General features: G+C 42.3%; 1 protein-coding gene across 1 annotated transcript; it reads right to left on the bottom strand.

Moving 5' to 3' along the window:
* Positions 1-12777: 12777 nt before the first annotated feature.
* Positions 12778-18668, bottom strand: SUCLA2 (succinate-CoA ligase, ADP-forming, beta subunit). The gene is made up of 6 exons (XM_008947087.1): positions 18536-18668; positions 16919-17080; positions 16694-16836; positions 15022-15142; positions 14625-14713; positions 12778-13621 (listed from the first exon to the last, which is right to left on the bottom strand). Exons 1-6 carry the CDS (start codon positions 18660-18662, stop codon positions 13547-13549), a joined length of 717 nt encoding a protein of 238 aa, XP_008945335.1. The 5' UTR covers positions 18663-18668; the 3' UTR covers positions 12778-13546.
* Positions 18669-19134: the final 466 nt, after the last annotated feature.

The raw sequence follows: 19134 nt of genomic DNA, 5'->3' as shown, positions 1-19134 counted from the left end.
TGGCTTTTCTGACCCCTTCACACTGATGACATTCCTTGGCAGGGTTTGCATCTGAAGCTGCATGGTGTAAATCAAGCTGCATGGCCAGCAAATGAAAAGCATCACTCTGAGCAAGGGGTCAGTGAGCCCACACAGCACTCTGGACACTAAAGGTGGGTTTAGAATCCTTTGGAGCTGCCAGTTTGCCATGTGCCTCTGTTTGGATGGCATGGCCATGCAAATGCTTTCAAGCCCAAGATGCTGAGGAGCCCTGGGCACTGTATCAGTTATTAGCTACATTCATTTTACCTTTCCATGGCAAATTTCCTGCCTGTGTAATGCCCAAAGCAGGCTGGTGTATGGCCACATCCTGCACCACCTCCTCTGCATATTACTCACAGCCAGGTTGCTGCTTTTCAGCCAATATTCTCACCCCAGGATGTGGCTGCTGCTCTCTGCTCAGAGGGGACCTGGGGAAGACAAGACTTGCCCTGCACATGGGAGCCTTGCAAACCTGAGCGACCAGGAAAGGGCACAGGAACTACAGAAGTGCCAGCTGATGTTCTTCCTGACCCAAACACATACCTGCAGCAGGGGCAGTGCCTCCAAGCAGCTGCCAGCATCATCTTCCTTCTGTCCAAGGGTCCAGCAAGGCAACACAGACCCACAGCAGCTCCTGAGCCCAACCCTCAATCCAACACTGGATCCTGCACCTTATCCTGTGGCTTAGGCATCCTGTCCTACCCCCTTAGGACTGGCAGCCCTCAGGTTTTGGGTTAGACATCCTGATCTATGTTGAAGAAGATCTGGACTTGGTTGAGAACATAGGACAGAGAATGTCTCCTGAAGGCACCTTCTGTCTGCTCTTTCCACAGGTCTCCATCTCCCAAAATCTCTCCTCGTTGCAACATTATCATAACGTGGCCTTTGGATTCAGCCCTTTCCATAGGGTAAATGGATAATTTTTTTTAGTTATTTTATTTATATATTTAGTTATTTTATTACTATATTATTTTTTAGTTATTGCTGCCTCAAGTTGTAGCAAAAATGAGAAAGGTTCAAGCCTCTTCAGGTCAAAAAGGGCTTGGAAACCGTGTCTCTGATTTCCTGAGGAAGAAGCCAAATAAGTTAGTAAAAAGTCTTCAAAAAGCTGGTTAGGTGTCACTCAGCCCTGTGAATTCCCCTCCTGGAGACAGCAGCTCTGCTCTGGGCACTGCAGCACTTGACTATCACACTGTGAAAGTCCTCTTTTCACACCTTCCTTCCAACAGCCACAGGAACAGAGATTTAGTTTGGATGCTAAAAAAGCTCCCAAGGCTTCTGGCATGTTGGCAAGGTCTGCCAACCTGCATGCTACAGAGATGCCACTTCAGGAAGTGGCTTAGAAGTAGAAAAGACTTTGCTTTCAAAGGAAATGAAAAAGAGGGTCTAGAAGAACATCCTTAGCTCTGCTGGGTGAATGGGTTCTTCTAGAATTTTATTTTCTTTTTTAAATGAAGATTTTAGATATTCTTTCCAGCTCTCAGGGAAATAATATTGTCAATGCAAACACTTTGTTGAACAAAAATGGAGCAGGCAGCAGAAGGAGGTAGAGGAGTGAAGAAAGGGAGAAAAAGATGATGTGATGCAGTCTCCCTCTTAAAACCACCCAACCTTGTTAGAGTGTCCACGTCACCTCTGCACTTCTCCACAGTTGCAAGTGTAATGATAATAAAATAACAAAAGTGCAATCACCCATAATCTGGGTGATTTAGTCCCAGTAGATTGAAGGCAGAAGAGTGCTGCAAGAAATTATCAAGGTCTGTAATGATAATAAAATAACAAAAGTGCAATCACCCATAATCTGGGTGATTTAGTCCCAGTAGATTGAAGGCAGAAGAGTGCTGCAAGAAATTATCAAGGCCTGTGGAGAGATGCAGCACTCCTGAGGAGGGTGGGTGAGTGGAATTCACAAGGAATGACCTACCTGGTGCCTTCTCCCTCTGAGCAGAGGGATTTAGAAAGAAGAAAGCTTTGCTACTTTGATTGCACCTCTGCACATTGCACTAGGCAAGCCACTAAATTTGAACAATAAGGTGAAACTCAACGCTGTCACCCAGCAGCAGCTTTTCCTGGAAGGTTTACCCATTTCTGTAACAACAATAACCTTTGATAAACGTAGCAATTAAGCAAGGAAGCACCTAATGTGGTTATTTGATCTCCCTTTCTCCCTCCTGCTGGGCTGCAGTAATAGCTGCACATTTCCTAATGATTCCTTCCTAATGCCTTCCTTCTTAACCATGCTGTCTCTGGGCCATGGTTCCACTTTTCACTCATTTCCATCCTTTCTCCAAGGGCTGCTACATTCCCACTGTCTCTTTCCAAGGTTTCATTGGGTTATTGTGCCCATGATTTCATTTTGCACAGCTCCTTTCAGTCCCTAATCCAGAGTCCCCTTGGAATGGCAGAGCTGTAGCTCTTTGAATCATGTTATTTAGCTATTGCTGGGCTGCCTTTAGAGGAAAAATGAAGCTGGAGGAGCACACAGCCTCACAGTTCCACCCTCCCATCAGGTAGTATTTCACTGAATTATTCATAAAGAACAGTCTGCTGCAGTGTGGTCAGGAGCAGAGCTGTGCAGAGAACACTGGGATGGGCCACGATGGGCAAGGCTTCACCCCCAAGACCCTTAGAGAAGCCTCTAAGAGGTGAACTGGCACTGTGTCAATGGGCAAAACTGGTGCTGGTTGGAATAACAGAAGTTCTAGGAGATGACATAACAGGAAAGGTTATGAAATGAAATTAATTCATTCTGCTATATAGAAATTTGATCCTTTGTGTTTGACTGTTTTTGTATTTCCCAGGAACTGGAGATTTCTCATTTCTTTTATCGTGACTCTTTTGCCACTGGAGTGAAAAATTACATTGACTTTATAGACAGGACCCCAGAAACCCTGTTTGCCATGAAACTCTGCCAAAGCAGGGTAGAAATCCTCCAGTAACACTAAGCATATTAAAAATGGAGTTTTTCCTGAATAAAACATGGAAATGAATAATGTAGTCTGCACAATATTCCTTGTGATATTAATTTGATGGTAAGTTTAATTAACTTAATGCTGCCCTAAGTTTTCATTTTCCTTCTGCTGCAGGATCTGTGGCTAGAAATGCCAAAGGGCATTAGAGGAGTTTAAAGGGATCTCCAGGTATTGGTGTGGGTGAGGAGGAGGCAGCTGGAGTTATTGGGGATGTAAGGCACAGAGGAAAGTGCAGGTGAGTGGAATGCAGACTTTGCTACCTGGATCTTCCAAAATCACCAATAATTAAACAACAGGCCAGGATCATGGGCAGTAGAACACAGAATTTGTTTCTTCCACCAGCTGGGATAAGCTGAGGTAGAATGGGAGGATCTTGAGTGCCCCATGAGGTTATGCCTAAGAAGGGTTGCTGACTGAGATGTGTGTGGTTGGAGCCACATAATGATTATTGTCCCAATAAAAATGTCCATCCCTGAGCCCAGGGGGGTGGCTAACTCCTCACAAAGTCCATAAAGCTGTCAGCAGGCACCACGAAGGTGCCATCATTAATAAAATGGCTTGGATGTCTACAGTGGTTCCAAGGAGGAAAAAAAAGCCAAGGAGGAAAAAAAAGCCAAGGAGGAAAAAAAAAAGCCAAGGAGGAAAAAAAAGCCAAGGAGGAAAAAAAAGCCAAGGAGGAAAAAAAAGCCAAGGAGGAAAAAAAAGCCAAGGAGGAAAAAAAAGCCAAGGAGGTCTACAGTGGTTCAAGGGTTGTCAGTCACAGACAAAGGCACTCAGAAGAAGAGAGAACAGGGAAAATGCAGAGTTCCTCTGTGCACTGTAGTCCCTCTAGCACCTAGATCTTGTATGGTTCAGTAAATTTGGGTACAGAAAACGTATTTCTGTGACCCTTCTTTTTTTTTCTTGGATTTTCTGATGCATGAACGAGAAACAGAGTGGGCTGTACTGAAGACCTGCTTTCTAGCAAACTTTCCCTCTTTCCTCAAACTTTTCATTGACAAATTAAGTAGCTGCACTGCTGGCTGGTTACCAAACAGCTCTTTTCATTTCAGCTACCAAACAGGATCCTCCTAAACAGGAGCTGTGGCTGACAGCTGAGAAATGAATTTTGTCTAGAAAACAGCACGTTTGTCTCTTTGAGGAACCAACCTTTTTGCCCTGGTTTTCCAGGCCAGTGAAGCACAATTCCAGCATCCTCATGCACATCTGCCTTGGTGGGTTTTGCTTCCCAGCCTTCACCCTTCCAGCCTCACCACACAGAACCTGGGGCCACACGTGCAGTCGAATGGTGAGTGCCTGTCTCCCATCTCCTCCCAAAGTTGGGGCTGCACTGTGAAGGAGAAAAACCACCACAGTCCTTTGGCTGTTCCCTTCCATTATGGTGTCCCTCTGAGACAAAGATGTGGCTAGAAGTCATGTACCCCCAACTGCTTGTTACTCCTACAAAACAAAAGCCATCAACATGCCTAATAACAACCAAAAACTAGTAATAAACAACTCTCATTAATTTCTTGCAATTATCAGGGATGACTGGCAGCTTGTACATGAATAGCAAACGTAAGGTTGGGAGCTTAGAGGTGTTTCACTTTGCTATTTCCAGCCTTTTCAGGGACAGAAGAACCTTTTGGCTCTTGGTGGATTAATGATTTGTCCATGATCTTATTGAGAATCTAAGAGGACACCTGATCTGCCACAGGAGCTTTCTGTATGGAGAAGGCATGACCTTCACCATGGGTTAAAAATCCACCAGAAGTGGGGGGGAAAGAGGGACCTGGGGAAGATTTAAATCCCAAAGGGATCTCGTGATGACCTCAAAGAAGAGTTGAAATACTAGCATTATTTAATCAGTCTCAGAATACAAAGTCTGAGCTGGGCAAGCAAGCATGGCCAAGTGCAGGATACGAAGGAGATATGATCTTAGAATAAATGACCAAAACATAGTTTTCTTCTGTTTTCCTAGCATATCTTTATGAACCTGTATGACAGGATTCTCTAGTTCAGCTCCATGAAGTAGCTGCTCTCATTGCCTGGCTTGACCTTGCAGGGATTTCACTGCTCTTCCACCAGTGGAGGGACTGGCATTTTGAGGATGTTCATGCAAAGCCTCTAAGGTCTCTCCCAGCCATTCAAGGGCTCCATGTAAGATCTCCATCTGGCTAGACAACCTGCAGGGCTTACCTCTGCTCCTAGTATTGGGTGTTCCCCACTCCCTGTAAGTGCCAGAGGTTCCTTCACTAACTGGGTGGCATTCAGAGTGAAACCAAGAGCAAGGGTCTGCCTGTTAGAGATTCTCAGCTACCCAAATAAGCTGCCAGGCACTGGTAGCTTCTGAAATCAAAGAGAAGCATTAAACCTAATGCTGACAGTCTCTCATCTCATCAGTAAAGACAGGCTCCTCCTAGGACAGGGGCCTGACTTGCATGATCATAGGTACTTTAGGAACACCTCGAGTGACTCTGCTGCTCCCCTTGATCAAGCTCAATTTTCCCCTCTGATGATCAAGAGATCCAGCCACTGGTCTCCTGCCAAAACGAGCTTTTTATCCCTTCCTCCTCCCAGTGTGGCATCTGCTTGCAGGTATAAGCAGCTCTATGCACTACAGTTCTGTGCAAAAAGCCCACATCTCTTGAAAGCAGACTTCCAACACCTCTAATGAATATATTTTAACTCAGTAACACTTAGGCTAACTCCAGTATTAACTCCAGAATAAGCATGAGGAGATCTACCCATACCCCAGCTTTGCTTTATGCCTTTCAAACAATTCTAATTGCAGAGTTATAGCAGCAGTGGTTTTCCTTAACACAAAAGATTGACACTTCTTTTAAAACATATTCTTTTTCCTTTTTCTAGGGGCTGGTGGATGTTTCTTCTCCTCACCACTTCCATGGGAAGGTGAACAGCTCCCTCAAGTGCACCACTGAGCCTCTCACCTGACAGAAAAGCAGAGCTGGCACCTCCCTGGGGAACCCCTCTGTTCTGCAAGCACTTCAAACTGCTCCTTGTGATCCAGCAGCTGGAATGTGAATCAAAAACATAACCCAGGAGAGCAGTTACTACTCAAGCCACAGCCTTTCCCTCCATCCTGTTTCAGTGCAAGAAAAACTGGGAGAACTCACCCAAAAATCTGGAGCTTTGGAGAAGAAGAGTAGGTCCCTAAGGAGGTAACCAGTGAGAAGAGCCTGGCTCCACCTTTACTCCTCCCATCACAAATTCAGTCACATAGATGACATCCCCTGAGCCTTCTTTTCTCCAGGATGAACAGTCCCAGGCCTCTAAGCCTCTCCTTGCAGGAGAGATGCTTCAGTCCATGATTTTGTGGCTCTCCACTGGACTCACTATGGTAAGCCCACATCCCTCTCGTGCTGGAGAGCCCAGCACTGTACCCAGCTCTCCAGATGTGCCAAGGGTGAGCTGAGCTCTGCCATCCAGCCACTAATAAAGATGTCAAGCAGCACTGGCCTCAGTATGGACCCCTTGGGCTTGAGGGTCTTGGTTTATCTTCATTATCCCTCCCACAGACAGTCCTCTTGCTCAGTATGTGAATGTCTCTGTGCATGAGACAAAGGTATCAGACCATGAAATGATAGCTGCTGGTTAAAATCTGGCTCTGGAATGGGACCAGAAATTCAGTCTTGAATTCAGCCAGGGTTTCAACTGTTTGAACAAGACAAAAATACATGAAGAAGGCAAGTGTCCAAACTTTACTGCTTCATCAACACTTATATCTGCTAACATTAAAAATTCAATGAGCAGCACTGTGTTTTGAGCCACTTGGTGTCCTCCCATCTCAACTCCAGTCCTGGGGCCAGGGACTCTCTCTTCACAGACCACTGCACTCCTTCAGGATGACCCCCTAGTTCCTGAGGGTGCTGTGGGCTGCTACTGCCACAGCTGCTCTCTGCACCTTGGTTTCTTCCTGCCAAATACTTCATTAACTTTCCAGGCTGCATCCAGATGAAATTCAAGACAGTTCTACTTATTTTAAGGAGCCATCACCACACGCCTGGTGTTAGCTCATGCTTGGGGCAGGAGGCATCACCTGAAGCCTCTAGAAAGCTCCAGACTTGGCTGGCTCCCTACTAAAGAGCCACTAAGTGCTGCATCCCCCACCTCTCCTGAAAGGGGTAAAACTCAGAATGGTCAAATATAGACTTGTCTAAATTAAAAAGGGGACAAGACAAGGTGGTGAAGCAGAAGAAAATGAACTCTGAAAACAGCTACGAGCCTCAAAGAAAGTTGTGTCTGTGTGTTCCTCTAAGGGGTGAGGTCATTCTAAGGTACTTCTGAACATGAATCACAAAGTCTCCAGCAGGTTTGGGCTGATTTAACTCCCTTAGTGCCCACGTCATCTGGTGAGAACCCTTAAATGCAGATCTGTTACGAGAAGCTCTGCTATTATCTGCTAACTAATAATACTGAGGAGGTTGTATAATTACAGGCAGGGACTAGTGAAACCAGGATACTTCCAACAAAGCTGCAATTTTTGGAAGCCCTGTGAATGGGTAGACGTGTAGGAAGCCACGTGAGGGTGTGTGAAGTCTGTGACTCAATAAGAGGGCAAGGAGATCATATGGGGCAGTGCAGTACAGCCTGTGAAAGGGGAAGCAAACCTCTGACAAGGTCACAGCCTTCCACAGCAACACGGGCTGGGAGAGCAGGAAAGCCTTCAGTAAAACATTTGGATAATGCAGCCAAAATAGGGTGCAGCTAAAACCACCCAGCTGCAGGTCCAGCCCAAACCCCTGCATCTTTTCTGCATTCCATAGGAACATGGAAATGTTGTCAAACAAAGGATGTGCTTAAGGGGAGAAGGAAAGTCTAGTGAACATCTGCTCTGCTAAACCACATCAAGCTGAGGACTCCTCATTGCCCCCCCTGATGAGTTTTTCAATCTCAGCCTTTTTTTGGGCTGCTGTAAGCAGCTTTCTCCAAGACATATCTGCCCTGGAGGAAGGTAGCCCAAAGAAAGGTCAATGCAAACTTACCCTTGACTTTTAATTATGAGCACAGATAGAGCCATGGAGGCCAAGCTGCCTTCAGCAAGGCCAGTCCTGGAAAACAGAGCTAGTTCAGGATACAATAAATGCAGTTTCATCAGGAGACTTCTCAGGAGCCCTTTGCCCACCACAAATGCTATGAAGGAAATTTGGGAGCAGTTTCCACTATCAAGGAAGGGCCAGGTGGGATTTTGGTTGAGACAGCACTGAAGAACCAAAGGTGAGCAAGGTGGTTTCAGCTTTACTTTTAAGAAAAGAGAAGGAAAAGGCTGGCAAACAACTGCAGAGTGGCTTGGAGATGATATGGCTCACAAAGATAAATGTTAAATATGAAAGAAAAGTAATCTGCAATGAAAAGTGAAGAGAGCAGAAACAGCTAAAAGGAAGCAGGTGGTAAGAAGGCACCTTCCTCCTACTGTTACCCTCATCATTTTGTGGGATTTGCATCTTGTCCTCTCCCTTTATTCCAGTTGAACTGGAAAGAGTTGGGAAGGAGCTGTCTGTTCATACCTGTGTGTTACAGTTAACCTAAAGCACAGCTATATGGGCTGAAGAAAGTTAACTCCATCCCAGGCCAGTCTATCTTGGTGACAGGCATTTCAGATGAAAAAACCCTTTGCAGAAGACCCCAATCAATCAGGTACCCCCTGAGGAGGTGCACACAAGGATTCCCTCCCCAGCAGATGATGTGTTGCTTAGGGAAGCGTGGTTGTGGCACGACCTGTGCCAGACCCAGCAGAGGAAAGCCTTGCTTGGCAGGCAGCTGGGGACACACACTCACCCAAGTGACACAGAGGATGTGCACGGGCAGCCTGCCAAGAAGCAGGGGAGCCAAAGGACAAGTGAAGGAGAGCAGTCAGCTTTCAACACACAGAATGTGCAGCTGAGCTGCTCTACGTGCAAAGAACTGCCTCTGGAAAACAGCAATAGAGGGTTTGAGAGTTGCAGAGGGGGGAGCTGGGGCAGAAGCAGAGGGTTTTTTTCTTGTTGCCACCATCCAGTATTCTACAGCCACAAATTACATTTGGCTTCCTTTTTTTTTGGTCCCTGTCAGTGCAAGGAGAACACTGCAAGCTCTTTAGGATGAGAGAGAGGAACACTGCAGCTTGCTTATCTTTGGGATCTTGATAAATAAAAAGTGACTATTAGAAACACATTATTAGCACACTTGCTGTTCCCCTGAACATGCTGGATGATCAGAGGCAAGGGGAAAGCAGCTACTGCAGACTGAAAACTGCTGAAGGTTGCCAGGGAGGAAGCAGTTTGGGGCCTTCCATCACCAGCCCACTTTGGAAGGACCATGAAGCCCCAAGGCTTGAGGAGCCCCAGGTCCTGATTTTGTCCCCCAGGTCTTGATTTTGTCCCCCAGGTCTGGTGTTAGTTTTCAGAGCACACAACTCCATTCTCTCTACAGCCTGAACTTGCCAAATGGCTGAGTGCACAGCTCACCCCCAAAGTGAGCTCTGCTGACCCAGCCCTTCCATGAGCAGCACTTAAACAGGTAACAAAATCAGCAGGAGCAGGGAGATGCACAGTGCAACAACAGCCCATCACCTCTCTCTCTTAGGTGATGCTCAAAACTCAGGCAATATTACCTCCTCCTCCCAGCCAATACATCTTTTCTGTGTAAATGAGCCATGAATAATGTGAACACTTACCATTAATACAAAAATTTGTACCACAGTAAACTAATAAACACTGTTCTCAAATTCATATGCATTAATCTCACTCTCAGTGTTCATATATACACTGGCATAGACACGTGCACATCAACACAGACACATTCTCAGAACCTGGGTGGAGTAGAAAAACAGTACAGAGAGTAGTTCCATGTCCTTTGCAGTTGTTTATTCTGCACCCATTCTCATTTCCCTCCCTTGATGTTTGCAGAAATCAGCCACCCCTGGGAAGGACAGGACAGGCTGGTGAGGATTTCAAGCAGCAGAAGCTACAGCAGGACACAGACACTGTAGGAAATGCAACCACAGATAAAGCCCCTCAGGGTGTCTTTGAACTTTGGAGCAGGTAGAGACCAAACAAGATCATCTCACTCTGGAACATACAAGTTCAGAAGAAAGTGAGAGGCTAAACCCCCCAAAAATACTGAATTTCCCTTAATGGAATGGAATTACTAGAAATGGTGGAATCTAATACACAGTAGGTCTCTTCCTACACTTAAAATTTCTGCTTTCCCAGAGCCATGTAGCCAGTTACTGCTTTTGAAGCCACAGGCAGCATTCCAGAACTTATCTACCCTGTGGACACAAAAGACTACAGCTTGACATGAGGAATAAACCCTCCCCATCCCTGGCTATCCATCACTCACACACCATTCTCTCTGCAGACATCTGTAGAGTTTCTTGTCCTCTAACACATGAAATTTGGAGCCTGGTGTTAAACAAAAAACCCACTGCTTTGTCAAGAAATCAATTCTCAGTAAAGCCTTCTAGTTACCTCTGACTAACAACACTCCAAACCCCAAACTGCTGCTGACCAGGAGAGGATATTTGTGAGGCATTGCTATTGCTTGTCCAGATCTAGCAGCTTGCCCAGGTGTCCCCTGCTAGGTGACACTGTACCTGACCCATGCAGCCCACCCCAGAACAGCAGTGACTGAATTTCTGTGGTATTTCCACTTCCCATTGCTTTGCAACGAGTACAAACCAGGGATGCTTGATGTCTCTCTCCAAACTGGCTGGAAAAGCAAAGCTTCCAATTAAATCCAGTAATAAACTCTCCTCTTTCTTCCTCAGATGCTTGGTACTGCAGCTGAATGCTGGGAAGAACAGAGCTGATGTTTTCCTCCCTCCCATGGCCCCAGCCTCTGCTCCCCAGGGAGGTTGAGCTGCACTCTGGTCTCTTCCCTACCTCCCCAGATGAAAACTTCACATCTTTCATGAAACAGATCCACTACAGAGGTTTCTGTTTGTATCAGCTTGATATCTGAATTGAGATATTGAGTATGCCCACCAACAGTATATTAACACTACCTAGAATCCTATTGTCTTCTTTTTTCAGGCAGATCAATTATTTCACTGAAGTATCACAGTAGAAAGTGGTTTAATAGATTAAACAAACTGGTTTGGTAGATAACACATTTATCTATGTAAATATATTTTTATATATAAATATAGATACATAAATAACACATAAAAAAACATGAGACAATCTTTTTGAATACTTACAGAGTAAGATCCACAGGTGATGTCCACCAGAGCTGCCTCCAAGCACTTCAGGTAGCTCATTTCTGAATCCCAAGGTTACACTACTCTTAAAAACAGGCATTTGCTTTCATGATCTCTCAAAACAATTCCAAACCTCTGCACTGATAACTGCACCAAAAGGCAGCAAGTCATCTGATACAAACTCCTTTTACTGCCATTAAAATTCCTGCTCCTTTGAACCTGTAAGAAATTGTTCACACATTTTTCATATTTTGTTTACTCTCCTTGAAATTTTGCTTTTGGCTTTAAGGACTAATTTTAGTTAAGTTTCTATTCTTACACATCTTTGATTATTAATACTGTAATATAGTGTGGGTAAGGAGGTTGTTTAGAAGGCATTAAGTAGATTCAGTTCCTACTACACCAGCTCTGGGCCTTTAAACTATCAGCTGCACACCAAATGGATTCCTTGGTTGCCACATACTTTGATTTAACTGTTCTTCAGGCTATTTCACCAAAAACACACAGAATTAAAAGGTCCCATACCACTCTAATACCTTAATTAAATCCACATGCCTACTTACTTTCGAGATACTTAATAACACAAATCACTCATTTTTCTTCTTCATCAAGTAAAACAACCAGAAATAACATTTCCAGACTCCTGTCTTTGGAAAGGGGTACCCTATGTATAGAGGAGATTGTACACAGCCAACTTCTCACCCTACAGCCATTCTTCACCCTTTGTTAAAGGAATAACAGGGGCTTTAGAATTACCCTGATGGCAAAACACTGATTTTGGGGAAGTCTGTCACTTCTGGAGCTCAGTGTTCTACATTCCTCTCCAAGATGGAAATGACTTTACCTTGGCTGCCTCCACCTACTCAGCTACATTTAACAGTTCAGGCAGGAAATGCTGAACTAACAGCTAGATTTGCCTCCATTCCAGCCCACTATCTGTACCAAAAAAATATTTCCATTTGCCATTTTTAGCCACATCAAGTCACTTTTGTCTTATTGTTCCTCCTCCTGATTTAGACAGAATTAGGCTGGTATGTTTAGGAAAAAAATGACCTCCTTATGAACCTACAACATTATCATTCCACACAGATTTTAAAAGTAAAAAAAAAAAAACACCAAACCAATAGTTTAGAAGCAAACCCACGTACTAGAAATTAATTATACTCTCAGAATTATTCAGTGCTTAACAAATCCATTCAAACTAGTTATCTCTGCAAATCCACTGAAGGTTATTCAATAAAAGCAGTTCCAAGCACACCCACAAGCCAAATTTTGCATTCTGGAACAACAGCACCACAGTCAGTTGTAAGAGAGCAACTAGGATCAAACAATAATCAGGTTTAAATTCAGAGTGAGTTTAATTTATGTTAATTTTCTACAGTGCTGCCAAAAAAACTACTGAAATACCCTACACTGGTTTAAAGTTTATCAGCCTACCTACCTCAAAACCACAAGACTGTTTCCCCACATTTCATATAATCCTTTGAAGTCCTTAGTTCCTGATTATATGATTTCCCATCTCAAAATGTCACCACAGATAAGTCTTCAGTAGTTCCTGATAAATCTAGAGTATCATCAGCCAAGAAAACAGCATTTAAAACAAAACAAACAAAAAAATAGTAGAATTTTTGGGAGATAGTTTATTAATGTACAACATTATTAGCCATGTACAATAAGACATTTTAATTCTCTGTGTTTTGTCTCCTTGAAGTCAATGCTTGCTCAAGATATAAAACTAAACAATGCTTTTTTTTTTTTTCTGTAAGGACTGGAAATCTTGAAAAATCTAAATGCTACAGTATATTTTGTAGTGATTCAACATGTTGCCCAAAAGAATTACCAGCCACTTCAGTGAAGCACTTCTAAAACTGTTTCTGATCACATTCAAATGCATCTGTTCATAAATAATGATTGGTTTGCTCCTATCCATTATACCCCTAAGTACAACTGCCTCCAATATAAAACACCGTTTTCATACATTCCTCCACGTGGACAACTAGATCATCTAGTCATATTTACTTCTCACCAAGGCTAATACAAATTTACAAGTAAAAGAAGTTCAGGATTTATTCAGAATAATCATTTTCCAACCAGAAGCTTTGCTTTGGACAATGCAGCAGCATATGGCAAGTGACGTTCAGCAGCAGAAGCTGGAGGCTTGAGAACAACAACTAAGGAGGGCTAAATATCAGCAACACAGGTTTTTACAACAACTCTGGCCATTCTGAATGTTAACATTAAAAAGCAGGGACCTCCATGTGTGCACCTGTCAAACAATCAAAACCTCCACACAGAAAAAGGAAGAAATATCCCAGATACAGGACACAGTATTGCAGAGAACGTGGTAGACACTGGAGTGAGGTTTCTCAGCTCAAATTGGCAACTGGAATTTAACATCCACCTGAGCCTGTTTTGCCAAGCTTACTATTTCAGAGAGTTTCACCACCTGGAAAAGAGAAAATAAAGACTTAACTTCAAAACAATCCTAACTTGAGTGAGCTGAAGCAATCTTTTTACACAAAGTGATGCCAGAGAATCAGCAGCAGCACCTAAAAAGGGGGGGGACTATAACTTAATCCAGTGCTTCTTATTTGCTGAAATGGAAGATGAGTCAAGTCTTTCAGAAAACATCTCACACAGCTTTACAATGACTGATTCTCATTTACAACCAAACATCCTGATAAAATATTACAAGAATTAAACTTTATGTGCCACCTGGTTTTCTTGGGAGGTGTTGGGGTACCCACTCACAAGAGATTCTATAGAGAGAAACTATTTCTCCTCTGAGTTTTTATTGCAAGCATGTCTGGATCTTATTTTGACACCTTATGGAGCCTCAACTTCTCTTGCATAACAACTCAAAACCTTTATGATTCTATCTCCTGATATAACCAAATAACTGGTTGGTTAGGAAAAAAAATTAGAACTATCACTTTCCCAATGACACAATATCCACCAGATATGGCTTTCTGCAGACCAAAAATTTTCATCTCCACTGTTGTTACACATTTGTAGTATGTTTTCCTTGTTCACATTACCTAACTTGAAAAGCACCTAAAATACTAGTTTGCTAGAATAATTTACAGACATCTGTTGAATATTTAGGTAGAAAAAATACTTAAAATACTTAAAATACACCTAGAGGAGTGACTAATTTGGTTGTTCACCTTTTTGTTTGAGGTTTTTTAACCTGTTTTTTGGAAGGGGAACAAAAAAAAACCCAAAATATCCCAAACAAAAAATTCTGGGATGTAATAGCTTCTGACTGTGGAGTTCCTCTCCTTACAAAAATATGTACTAATTTGTGAGCATTTGCTTCAGCTCTGGTCATACCTGGCACTGTGATCTATCCAAAGCTACTTTCAGTCCACTGAATGGAGCTTCAGCTTGTCTATATTCTGCCACAGATACTATGTTCCAAAAAATATATTTGCAATCAGCTATCTTACCATTTTTGCAGCTTCATCCAAATCATCACAGGCAAGGATTTTCAGGCCACTGGCTGTTATTAAAGCTTTGGCATCATCAACTCGTGTCCCTTAAACAGATAAAATGACACTTATTGACCAGGAGACTACTACTACCAGATTATTCTCCTATTTTTCTAGGAAGCCTGTTCCAAAAGTGAGTTAGTGAATAAATCTAAACGACAACTGCTTTAGTAGATATAAAAGCAGGAAATCTTCTTTTTTTACTAACTTGCCAATCCTCACCATTTAAATTCAAGCTTTGCCTTATTTTTTCATAGCCTTCAGCTTACAGGCAACTTGCTATGCAATATATAAGCTCAAGAATATTTGTCAATATGGAGAGAAATACATTGAACATGTACTGAAGCCCACTCACCTTGCAACCGTACCACAATAGGTATTTTTAGCTCCAAATCCTTCACTGCCATAACGATGCCTTGTGCTATCACATCACACCTCATGATGCCACCAAAAATATTCACCAAAATAGCCAGTACCTACAGAATGAATGGCAATATTCATGTTAAAAATGGCCAGAGGAACAGCAGATGAAAACACCACTCGGTCTTTCAGCCTATGGAAAACTTCCATTTCCACAGGTGTCTTTGAAAAGACAGGGAATATTTTTGTTCTTGAGGACATCAGCAACAAAACTACAGTTCAATAAAGTGACACACAGCAGAACAGTTACTTCAGGAAGACCCTACTGCAAAAATGTCTGTCCCAGGAAAATTCCACCTTGTCCTTCAACCCAGCAGGAGTTACAGGCAATAGCCATTTCTCTTCCTCACTGGGTATTCTGTGTAGCTACTTGAAAAGACACACTCATCTTCTGCAAAAAGCCAACACTGTGCATCACAATATTCTGAGCATGATTAATAAAGAGAGATGTTTGATTTTCTTCAACCAAATCAAACAGATGAAACTTCAGTAATGACTGCAGCACTGTTGGATTTTGAGCACCAGGACTCCCAGCTACAGTCATCATTTTTAGGCAAAACAGTGAGCAGCTAAAGAAAGGCAGGAAGGGAAAGATACATTAAGAATTCTGTTTGGACACCCTCTGTCTATGCATCAGCAGAGAATTGGCATTGCAAGAACCTGTCCCAAATCAATGAGCCTTAAACTCTTCCTTGTTTCTTCTCCTCTTTTCGCTCTAATTCAGCTGCTCTGTGTCTGTGGCCCCCACTTTTCCCTCAATTTGCTGAAAGAATATGAAGAAAGAAGAACTCCTTTGAGGAGGAGCATTGTTTAGCCTGTAGAAAAGGAGGTCATGGGAGACTTTATCACTCTCTAAAACTACCTGAAAGGAGAGAGGTGGGGGTTGTTCTCTTCTCCCAAGTAAGAATCAACAGGACAAAAGGAAATGGACTCAAGCTGTGCCAGGGGAGCCTTAGATTGGGTATTAGGAAATACTTCTTTACCAAAAGGGTTTTCAAACACTGGAACAGGCTGCCCAGGGAAGTGGTTGAGTCATTATCCCCAGAGGTATTTAAAAGGCATGCAGACATGATGCTTAGGGATGTGGTTTAACAATGAACGTGCTTGTGCCAGGTTTATGGCTGAATTCAGTGACCTTAAAGGTCTTTTCCAGCCTAAATGACTATGATTCTATAACACTTAGACCCAGCTGCAAAATGAGCCCAGAAGAAAAAAACCACACAAACACACAAGCATCTGAATACTAGCTCCTGAGTTTCTCTTTCACCAGCAAGCAGTGGAAGTTTATGACTCAAAGATCTCTGGAAGGATTCAGATACAGCTGTTAAGTTCAACCAGAGGCCACAAAACTGCCTTTTCAGTACACAACCAAAGAACTTATTTTTGAAAAAAGGAAAAAAAGCTTTCAGGCCTTCTTCATTTGCACCAAGGTTAAGCAAAATTCTCCTTCATTTGCACCAAGGTTAAGCAAAATTCTCCTTTTTCTTCCTTTTTTTTCATTCTGTGCTTATAAAAACATGTTCTGGAGATCACACACTAAGCACTGTCTCAAATCATAGTCAGCTTTACCATTCTGTAAGACCTTCATATGCCAACTCCTCCCTCACCTTTTTATCAGAGGTAATAAGCTTAAAGGCTTCTGTCACTTGCTGCACTGTAGCACCACCACCAACATCAAGGAAATTTGCTGGGGTTCCACCATGAAGTTTGATGATATCCATCGTGGCCATAGCTAAACCAGCACCATTGACTAGGTGAGAATAAAAGACAGCATTTAGGAATTGGGTTTACAAATCCCTTAAGTCATTTAAAATTCATTAATTAGAACATACCTAAACAGCCTATGTTTCCATCCAACCCTATGTAGTTGAGATCTGCTTTTGCAGCATCCCTGTCTCTTTGATCTTCCTGTGTCCAGTCCTGCATATCAAAGATCTTCTTCTGACGATAGGCTGAATTGCTGTCAAAATTTATCTTGGCATCCATACACATCACTGAAAGGGAAAAAAAAACCCAAATCATCATTTAATACTAGAGCAGCTCAACTGCTACATGAGTATGCTAAAGTAGGTTGAGTCAAAACAACTTGGCAGCTAGCTCATGTAGTCCAAACTTGAAAGTTCTGCAGAAAAGATACACTTGGCACTGCATGTAAAGATGAGATTCTCTCCAGTTTACCCACACAATCAGTGAAGTCCCTTTAACTGCATGAAAAGAGAACTATTTCTTGAGACAGTCTAAAAACAAAGCAGCTTACAACAGGCTGTTTCCTCAATCTGGGCAAACTAGGCTTCAGTAATTAGCATTTTTTAAAAAATTTAATCCCTACAGAAAGTCTCTGGTTTGGGTTTGTTTTTGGTTTTGTTTTTTTCAATCCCTCTTAGTTTTCTGCTTTTAGATTAAATACAGTGTGTGCACACACATATAAGCACACAGAAACTCAGTGGAAAATCATCCAAGTTGGAAGAAAAGATGTCAGAATAATATACACAAAATTAAGTTTCACTTACATACAGAATCATAGAATGGTTTGAGTGGGAAAGGACTTTTTGAGGTGATCTAGTTCAACCCCCCTGCACTGGGCAGGGACATACACAGCAAATGACATGGAAAACCCAGAGTGTTCTTTACATGAGAACAAAGTTTCTACCTCTACAAATAAAAGGCTTCATTTCTACCTCTCATTACAAATGCTATAAAAATGACAAGTCACAAAGGACAGATAGAGACTGCTCCACAGTGTCCATTTAAGCAGTATTAAAAACAACACAACCCCCCCACACACAGTTAACAGAATTAATTTGCAATTAACACAATTAATTTGCAACTTTAAGCTTTGATTGAAGAGCTACATTCAATGTTTATATTTAAAACTGTGCTATCTGATTTCAGGTACAAATATTCTCCACAGATTTGTTTTCTGGTGAGAGGGGATTTGCTATGATTGAATATTAACTACTCTGCAACTGGATATGCTAAGAACTTAACATGAAGGTATCACTTAAACACCTAGAGCCTTTCAATACACCAAACTCAACCAGCCATTCTGATGTCTGAGTAGGAGATTTCTAGGAGGTGCTACTATTCTTGTTACCTTTGCAATACCAACTTCAAGAACACAAGATGGCTCAAGTTTCAATCCATGAATCCTGAAAAGACTGGAATGCCTTATGCTGGGTAGCTGAACACTCCAAGACTGGAGGATGTGTTCTTTTGAATTAAATTTTTAAAAGGAAGCTATTTAAACTCAGGACCCTACTTAGCAATTAAGAGCAGGTAGCTCCTATGCTTAGATTCTCAAATAGATATGCTTTATAAAATTCATTTTCAACACAACATGTTAGTGCTAAGTCTTCTTGCTGCCTACAGCTAAGGTTTTAGCAGTGCAAAGCAACTAGGATTGACAAAAAATGCCAAGCTGTTCCAAGAGCATGAAGAACAAACATTACCAACTCCTGATGCATCTTCCACCATGGGGTTTATTTCTATCATGGTAGCATCGTATTTCAGAAAGAGATTATATAATTTGATCATATTTTCAGCTGCTTCATCCACCAGATTAGGAGGAAATCCCATTTTTTGGGCAAGCTGAAAGTAGAAGATTAGTTATCAGTTTGAGGTTTGGGGTATGATTTAGTTACAACTTAGGAATGTCCCAGTTTAGCTATTATTTAATAGAATCTGTAGATGTGGAACCTCTCCTGTCTTCCTGGAAAAAGCTGAAGAGTTTTCACCCTTTAATCCTTTTTTCCTTTGCAAAAGGGCTTGGAAATACTGTTTTCAATACAAAAGACTGTACTCATTCTAAACAACAGTCAGCAAAAAGTAATCAGATGCCTTCACACAGCTATATAAAACCTAAATAAAGCACTGCCATGCAGAGTTTGATTTACATTGTCTATCACCTGAAAATACTCAAATATCTAGTTCAAATCTCTCTCACAAAAAAAATCTGTCAAAAGGCTTTAAGACAACTCAGCAGGCTCAATGCCTGCACACTTGACAGAATTCAGAAACAACCCTCCCTTCCTCACTAATGTGTATTTTT

This window comes from Merops nubicus, unplaced genomic scaffold (assembly GCF_000691845.1).
Source record: "Merops nubicus isolate BGI_N331 unplaced genomic scaffold, ASM69184v1 scaffold1649, whole genome shotgun sequence".
In the NCBI taxonomy this organism is placed as follows: Eukaryota; Metazoa; Chordata; class Aves; order Coraciiformes; family Meropidae; genus Merops; species Merops nubicus.
This window is presented reverse-complemented; position numbering and strand designations above follow the sequence as displayed.

Bases quoted from the DNA above. Each gene is read 5' to 3' on its own strand.
- SUCLA2 (XM_008947087.1), bottom strand. From the start codon at position 18,662: ATGGGATTTCCTCCTAATCTGGTGGATGAAGCAGCTGAAAATATGATC. The intron at 17,081-18,535 runs GTAATGTTTGTT...TTTCCCTTTCAG, and splicing joins GGAAGATGCATCAGGAGTTG to TGATGTGTATGGATGCCAAG. The intron at 15,143-16,693 runs GTGAGGGAGGAG...TTCATTCTGTAG, and splicing joins TTATTACCTCTGATAAAAAG to GTACTGGCTATTTTGGTGAA.